This window comes from Manduca sexta, chromosome 12 (assembly GCF_014839805.1).
Source record: "Manduca sexta isolate Smith_Timp_Sample1 chromosome 12, JHU_Msex_v1.0, whole genome shotgun sequence".
Classification (NCBI taxonomy): Eukaryota; Metazoa; Arthropoda; class Insecta; order Lepidoptera; family Sphingidae; genus Manduca; species Manduca sexta.
Genome location: NC_051126.1, coordinates 8,844,139 through 8,853,144, shown reverse-complemented (window position 1 = coordinate 8,853,144; position 9,006 = coordinate 8,844,139). Strand labels below are relative to the sequence as shown.

At 34.2% G+C, this 9,006-nt stretch overlaps 1 protein-coding gene and 1 long non-coding RNA gene across 2 annotated transcripts; one reads left to right on the top strand and one right to left on the bottom strand.

Annotated features, from left to right (window-relative positions):
- Window positions 1–1,184: 1,184 nt before the first annotated feature.
- LOC115452890 (sucrose-6-phosphate hydrolase-like) lies at window positions 1,185–4,507 on the bottom strand. Its single transcript, XM_030181509.2, has one exon. It carries the CDS (start codon window positions 3,856–3,858, stop codon window positions 2,335–2,337), a length of 1,524 nt encoding a protein of 507 aa, XP_030037369.1. The 5' UTR covers window positions 3,859–4,507; the 3' UTR covers window positions 1,185–2,334.
- A 177-nt stretch (window positions 4,508–4,684) lies between these two features.
- Window positions 4,685–8,576, top strand: LOC119189087. Its single transcript, XR_005112236.1, has 3 exons — window positions 4,685–4,848; window positions 5,260–5,317; window positions 8,475–8,576. It is a non-coding gene; the product is annotated as an uncharacterized LOC119189087 (long non-coding RNA).
- Window positions 8,577–9,006: the final 430 nt, after the last annotated feature.

The following is a 9,006-nucleotide window of genomic DNA, read 5'->3' as shown; positions in this document are numbered from 1 at the left end:
TTCTTGTTTGTTACTTACAGCGGTTTCCATTCTTTCCGAAATTTCTAACATTTTCTTAATTTAATAATCTAAATGCTAAACCATTTTTGTGTGAATGTCATTTCGGAAGGCATGGAAACTGCTGTAAATAGCAAATGAAAATTGGACTAAATTTAGTTCCAAGATAGCCGGTAGTTCTATAGTTTATTGTAATTTAACAGCTTCTTAACGAGTGCTTTTATATACCCAGACTTCATTTGGTACTTGAATACCAAATCAGGGTTTTGATATCTTTTTTTAGCCTTTATCTAAATAGCAGTTTGCGGTTTGTAGTTGACTGACCGAAAAGTGTTTATTTTAGCAGGTCTGTGAATTTACCATAGCCGATAGACAAAGTATCTATCGATATCGATAAGATATCAGAAGGGATCGCAACACAATTAAATTTCCTGCTGTCTAAGACAGAGTACACTCAAATGTCATAGTGTTACTTCTATGCTTGTTCTTGTTCTGAGGACAGAGTACACTCAAATGTCATAGTGTTACTTCTATGCTTGTCATTGTTCTGAGTAAGTACCAATAAGAACTGTCATGTGTCAATTGCGTTCTCGCTGGACCAGTAGCACTTATAACATTTTGTGTAATGATGTTTGGGTCATACTTTTCTAAGAATGATTATGTATCTTAATTCCGGTACATAGATTTTTTTTTGACAAAAGTGTAGGTTACCTCTAGTACCAACATAGTAGACCTAAAAATCTAGGAAATATGTTGGCTATCATTATGCTGACAATTGTCCGCTATTATTGACGCTAGATTTGTTATTGTTACACTTCATTTGCTAATTACTTTTAATTACGATTTTTTTCAATAATAATTGAAGTTTTCTGCCGAGTACGTTAAGTTGAGCCTGCTCCTTCATTTCGTGTTTATTTTTCTTGAAGGTATTTGTGTCGTATGTGTTTACGAAATAGTGACTTATTATTCCGAGATATTGACTCCCATTGTGATAGTGTATTTTATTTATTTTGCGTGATGTGTGTATGAATCAAGAACGTCCCTAGAGAGGAGCAGATTTATAATAAGTTGGCAGCCTTGTGTCATTTTTTATGCGTAACGTTGGTAAAAAATTATACCTAAACTAACCTTATACACTATGTTTGCGTGAGCTCAAAATCAATGCACTCAGCGCTAACTCTTATGTAATATATTAGGTACCTACTCTATGACCAGAAATAGAAACGTTCCGCCGGAAATAAAATACGAGTGATAATTATCTAATTATTTAATTCTCCAAAAGCCTTAAATTAAGCTAGTCAAGAGATGATAAAAACTGCCTTGCAATTTTTCATAAATAACAAACTTTTTAAAATCGTGTGAATGATAACATATATTTATTTCGTTTGATTTTGTGACGCTTGCTAAGAATCTTTCGTCTTTATTAATCCGTGTTGCTCGAAGGCCCAAGCTCCTGCCGAAGGTGGCCAAAACAGACACCAATGCTTGTGTCGGATACTACAGTTTTGAAATAAAAACAGTTACAACTGAAACCCGACTATTGAAAAATGGTAACCGAACATGAAGATAGAATATGAAGCTTTAACTTACAAAAGTACGATAATACAGTCCTGTGTACAACTTAACCGTAGTCCTTATCTTGGCACATTTTTCCGTAACCGGGTTTTAGTTTTTTTATTGTTCATATTATAATAGTTTATGCGTTAAGGCTTTATCCCAGCAAAACGGCGCATTAACCGTATTTTTTAAAGTTATCTATTCGAAATTTATAACACATAAATATAGAAAAAAGAAACAGACATTATATTTAAACCTAAAACTTACTTTAGTTAATTACATATTAGGTATTTGTAAATTATTGCACATTCTAACGAATTGCGCAAGGTCGTTTGCTCGGGGAGGGCCCTTTAACAAATATGACATTTCTTTACAAATAGGAGAGAAACATACATAAAAACAAGTACGCATCTTTTTCACAGGAATTCAATGCCGCGAATATGTAAGTATATGTGTGCGAAGTGAAGTGGGTACGGAATACTTTTTGGTTTCCTTTGATCAAGTATGGCATACCGCATAGGTATCTACACTTTTTGAATATCAGTGACCTATGGTTTAAATAGCTTTAGGAATACCTGGTACTTGAGATAGCACTCGGCACAACCTAGCCTGTATACCTACACATACAGTCAGTCAAGTTATATTTTAACACTACTTTATACCGCACATTGTTTTTGAGAACATAATAAAAAAATTGCCATGTGAATAGTTTGCCGACGGAAATAAAACTTGTAACTATTGATATAGGTATTTTTGATATGCCCAGACAAAATTAAATAATTATCCTTTTTTTGCGATAATATGTTCCTTTAGGTGTTTACGGAGTTTATTATCATAACCGACACCACGCCTAAGCTTATATTGCGTGATATGAAGTTGTGTATCACCTCCGATCTTCACTAGAATAGGTCTTTTTAAATAAATTCGACTTGAGAAGACAACCTCGCCCATGCCACAAAATATTTCGATGGAGCTGTAATCGACAAAAATACGCAAATGTAAATGTCCGTTTGGTAACCAATCCGCTCTCCTCACGCCGTCTTTCCCGCCGCGATCCACGGTGATATGCCCCTGATCCGCTATATAACCGATGGTATACTGTCGTCGGCCGTTCCACTCCAATGTAATTATGGCGTCATAAACAACTGCTGTCGAATTCACAATTAACTCAAACGATTTAGTACCTGCGCTGAATGCTTCTCCTGGGCTGTACCAAGCATCTTCCAAAATTTCTGTGCGGAGATTAGCAGTTTCTTTGACTGGCATCATAAGAATTCTGCCCTGGGATGTGAGTTTTACCTCACGCACCAATGTTAATAAACTAGCCCAGCCATCTCTTGATTCCTGAAAATCGCTCTCCCACATCCCCAGCCAAGCAATTAATAATCTGCGCCCATCAGCGGCCTGCACGGTTTTTGCAGCGTAAAAGTCATGTCCGTAGTCAAGCTCCTTGAATGTTGCTGTAGACACTTCAAAGTCCTCGAATCGCGCAGTAACATAATTAAACTTTCCCACGACGTAACCGGTCTGGTATAAATTTCTGAATCTGTAACCCTCAGCTTGTATTCCTTGAACAGACAAAATCAAAACGGTCAGACCGTCTATTTCGAATAAATCTGGGTTCTCCCACATGTGTCCCATGTCCCCGAACGATTTTGCGAGCGTGCCATTCAACGTCCAGCTAAACAAATCTGCAGAGCTATAAAGCAGTAAATGTCCCAGTCCGTCTTTAGCGGTCCCTACCATCATGTACCACCAATTACGGTAATTCCATACCATGGGGTTTCGGAAGTCGGATACTCCGTAGGGCCCTTTCCTTATAATTGGGTTATAGAGGTATTTTTGGAAGACAATACTGTCGCTACTTATTGCCACGTTTTGAGTTTGATAAGTTTTATTATTAGAAATTACATGACCGGTATAGAAAACAGTCAGATAATTATTATGTACCAACGCAGAACCAGACAAACATCCATGTTTTTCGTAATATTCTTTGGGCACAAGCGCTGGTGGATAATGGGCCCAGTCCACGAGGTTATCACTAATTGCGTGACCCCAACGAGTATGTCCCCATGCTCCATTGTAAGGATGATACTGATAAAACACGTGATATTGCCTTTTGAAGTATACAAAACTGCTCGGGTCATTGAGCCAGCCGACGGGCGCCGATATATGATACACTGGTCGGTATTTTTTTCTGAGCAGATATTTCTCTTGTTGAATGAAAGCTTCGATATGAGCGAGGTCCGTTGCGAATTCAGCAGTGGCTACACATAGCCAAGTTGCCAATAGAAGCACATCCATCTGTCTAAGAATGCTGTAGAATACTAGTTCGCTAAATCAATTGGTCGATTTGGGAGTAAATTGGGATGCGAATAACAATAGGTGATGTTTATAAATTCAACGTAACATTACGTAAAGCTTGCGTAATATGCTATCATCGTAATGAAACGTTGTATTCGCAAGAGTAAATAATTACTCATAATATTAAATAACAACTTGATAGTGTGGCCATGTTATCAGCAAGACAGATCAAAAAGGAACAGAAACGGATCGGACACTTGCAATCGGACTCTTCACTTTTACTAAATACTAATATAATATTTTGGCAGGTACTTAAAATTGTAACATAGTTTATCGAACTAAAAAAATGTGGTATATGTATGTGGATTCCTAGATACAATAATTAACTGTATTTCAAGTTGTGGAAGTACTAAAGTAGGTATAATTAGAAGTATCTGTAACTCAGTGACTTTTCTGTGTAATCTATTTGCACTTTTTCGAAACTTAAACTTTAATTTTTATTTGCGTGGAAATAACTAATTAATCGAAACGACAACCTAACTAATAACTCAATTGGTTGTACCTAAAGTAAGATATTAATGGTCTTATTCATAATAAAACCCTTATCGAAGGTATAAATCGCAAATAGTTAAAACGTCCTCTAAGCTTATCGAGCCTTCGATAAAATTTCTTATTCATAATGGTTTCGTAAACCTCCGATAACAAAAAGCCTTTAAATGTGCACAATGTTGCCATTTCGTAGAAAAAAATAATTTAAATAAGTTCTACCAATTACTACCAAGTCTTGTCTCTGGAAACAGACAATAAAAAAATTGTCTAGTCATTGTCACAATGGCGTTTGTCAAAAAAGTAAATAAAATAAATACAGGAGGAAGATTTATTTGATGTTCTCTAAATTCTTTGTAAAACTTGGAAGAACGCAGGCAGCAAATTGCGATAAAATGGAGAGAGATAAAATAGAGAAGTGAAATGTAGTTGGAGGAAGACAAGGTTGGTGCAGCTCTTTTCTGTATTTGAACGTTTGCGCTATGCATTCCTGCATTACTAACTATTGCTTTTTTTACAAGATTTTGTTGAAGTAATTGATTAGGGACCGGGTATGAACCCGCTCCCTAACCAAAACCCTCCCTAAAAGAATATGAATTCTTGAACGTGAATGTCGACACGAACTACAATTTCATATAGATGTCGTAGATTCATTTGGGGAGCTGTGCTAACTGAAATGAAATATTGCTACTCTTGCAATACGCACTATGATAGCCACTCTTAAAATATTCATATAAATAAAATATTTGAATAATATACAATAGTGATTATGTACCCTGGTGGCATTTAGCACAAATAATAAAGTTAAAACAGCACAATTAAATATAAAAGGAATAAATCAATTTTATTTTTTAGATCATGCTCATTGTGCCTCCTCAGAACCCACTTCCAATAGAAAATATAAAGGAGATATGTATGTATCCATTTTATGCTATAATCATGTAGGACATTGTTGTTTTATGTAGGTCATAAGTAAAACATTTTTGAGGTCTTTATTAGTTAAAATAACAAATAAAATAAATAAAACCTTTATTTATCATGTAGGCATATATATAAAAGGCTCTTATGACAAGTCATCATATAATCAAATATGATTTACAATTTGTAAAGTACACAGATTAAGGCATGCATATGATGCATTAGTATACTATACTCGTAATCCACCTCCACCTGGAAATATAAGGGAGGTATTAACAAATCATCATTAAGTAATTTATAATTTATACTATAATCCTGTGGGATACTACTGTTGTATATTTGAATAAACATTTTTTTATTTCAAATTATGTTGAATTCTTATACATTGCATAATTTCAGGTTTGTCCCACATCTGCAGAATAAATTGTAACAGTAGAAGTGCAACATGCTATTCAGATGGACAATGAGCACCAGTGAAATAAAAAATCAAAATTGATATATATTAATAAAAGAAAAATATACATTTTATTAAAATAAATGACAATGACTAACTTTAATTATGTTGTATAATTAGTTACCTTTCAGTGTGAACAACTTTAATCTAGATTTTGGTTCAATGATGATAATAATTGATTCTGACACCTCTTCAATATTGGAAACATTGTTCTGTGGCATATATTTCTCTTTGAGCAATTGCAATGTTGTGCAACACTGCAAGAGCCACAACAGTAGTCTTCACATTGCCAAATTTAAGATATGCCATGTTACAGACATTGAAAATGCTGTTTCCACACACCAAAGTTCTTGTTGCAATATCCGGGAGTTATGAGTGCTGCTTTGCCATCTAACAATCTCTCTGATCTGAAGATTAGCATCACAAGTCACCTACAACAAACCTTTAAATCTTATGAACAACAACATTGAGGAAATAATATCCTTTTCTATATAATATTAGGCTGCATCACAAACCATATTTTTTATTGTATATGGGTGTAATAAATACAACCAATTATAGATGGGAAGTCTTTTAGGTGGTGAAATTCCAGCCTTAACAAGGGTTCCTCTGAAAAGAAGTGGGGCATAGTTATAATCTGCAACATGTTATAAGTACAAGCGCACGCTCCACTTTGCTACATATACCACTGGTAGTGGCTTAAGATAATCCATAGAGGTCTCCAACATCTTACATCTATTAAAAAACTAATCTAAAAGTAGCTCATCATTAGGTATACGTATTTACCGAAGTCTGTATAATATGGAATAGAATTAACTTACTTCATGACGATCGCAACATGTCAATGCAGTTAATTAATACTTGCAATTCTGGTGATCTGCCACAACCTATACGCTGAAGCTGCAACTCTTCGCGGACTATCAGTCACTTATAAATGCAGCCGTATGTTTGGAAAAATAATACCGTTTACGGAATTCATCATTATCCAGAGAAAACCGATCGAATTTCTGACGACACATTTTTTTACCTAAAGCAGCCTGGCTTGCATTTTTAATACGTAACTAAATAAAATTACTTCTTGAAACGAAAATGATCGAAATGTTGTATACTTCTAAGTACACACTGACTTTGGCAACAAGCGTCAAACACGAAACAGCTGACCGACGTCAACCATTTTTTGCTATCGAACGCTTAACAGAGGTGTAAAGACGGGGGTTAGGCTCGATAAATTAAAGCATCTTTATCGGAGACTTTTAGCGCAATTGAACCATTATGAATACCAATTTTTTACATGCCTCCGATAACACCCAGATAAACTTCCGATAATTCTAATAGTTTTATTATGAATAAGACCATTATAGTTAGACATTAGACATATTAAAAAACTATTTTAACAACTAATAAGCTTTTAATAAACTAATGGTCTTATTCATAATAAAACCCTTATCGAAGGTATAAATCGCAAATAGTTAAAACGTCCTATAAGCTTATCGAGCATTCGATAAAATTTCTTATTCATAATGGTTTCATAAACCTCCGATAACAAAAAGGCCTTTAAATGTGCACAATGTTGCCATTTCGTAGAAAAAAAAATTTAAATAAGTTCTACCAATTACTACCAAGTTTTGTCTCTGGAAACAGACAATAAAAAAAATTGTCTGTCATTGTCACAATGGCGTTTGTCAAAAAAGTAAATAAAATAAATACAGGAGGAAAATTTATTTGTTGTTCTCGAAATTCTTTGTAAAACTTGGAAGAACGCAGGCAGCAAATTGCGATAAAATGGTAGAGAAGTGAAAAGTAGTTGGAGGAAGACAAGGTTGGTGCAGCTCTTTTCTGTATTTGAACGTTTGCGATATGCATTCCTGCATTACTAACTATTACTTTTTTACAAGAAATTGATTGAAATTGATTAGGGAGCGGGTATGAACCCGTTCCCTAACCAAAACCTTCCCTAAAAGAATATGAATTCTTGAACGTGAATGTCGTCACGAACTACAATTTCATATAGGTGTCGTAGATTCATTTGGGGAGCTGTGCTAACTGAAATGTAATATTGCTACTCATGCATTGCGCATGTCCAACAATACGCACTATGATAGCCACTCTTAAAATATTCATATAAATAAAATATTTGGATAATATAAAATAGTGATTATGTACCCTGGTGGCATTCAGCACAAATAATAAAGTTAAAACAGCACAATGAAATATAAAAGGAATAAATCAATTTTATTTTGTAGATAATGCTCATTGTGCCTCCTCAGACCTCACTTCCAATAGAAAATATAAAGGAGATATGTATGTATCCATTTTATGCTATAATCATGTAGGATATTGTTGTTTTAGGTAGGTCATAAGTAAAATATATTTTGAGGTCTTTATTAGTTAAAATAAAAGGAAAATAAATAAAACCTTTATTTATCATGTAGGCATATATATAAAAGGCTCTTATGACAAGTCAACATATAATCAAATATGATTTACAATTTGTAAAGACCACCGATTAAGGCATGCATATGATGCATTATTATATTATAATCCACCTCCACCTGGAAATATAAGGGAGGTATTAACAAATCATCATTAAGTAATTTATAATTTATACTATAATCCTGTGGGATACTACTGTTGTATATTTGAATAAACATTTTTTATTTCAAATTATGTTGAATGCTTATACATTGCATAATTTCAGGTTTGTCCCACATCTGCAGAATAAATTGCAACAATAGAAGTGCAACACAGAAAAGAGTTGCATGCTATTCAGATGGACAATGAGCTCCAGTGAAATAAAAAATAAAATTGAGATATATTAATAAAGAAAAATATAAATTTTATAAAAATAAATGACAATGACTAACTTTAATTATGTTGTATAATTAGGTACCTTTCAGTGTGAACAACTTTAGTCTAGATTTTGGGTCAATGATGATAATAATTGATACTGACACCTCTTCAATATTGGACACACTGTTCTGTGGCATATATCTCTCTTTGAGCAATTGCAATTTTGTGTAACACTGCAAGAGCCACAATAGTAGTCTTCACATTGCCAAATTTAAGATATGCCATGAAACAGGCATTGAAAATGCTGTTTCCACACACCAAAGTTCTTGTTGCAATATCCGGGAGTTATGAGTGCTGCTTTGCCATCTAACAATATCTCTGATCTGAAGATTAGCATCACAATTCACCTACAACAAACCTTTAAATTTTACCTGAACAAC

Bases quoted from the DNA above. Each gene is read 5' to 3' on its own strand.
- LOC115452890 (XM_030181509.2), bottom strand. From the start codon at position 3,858: ATGGATGTGCTTCTATTGGCAACTTGGCTATGTGTAGCCACTGCTGAA.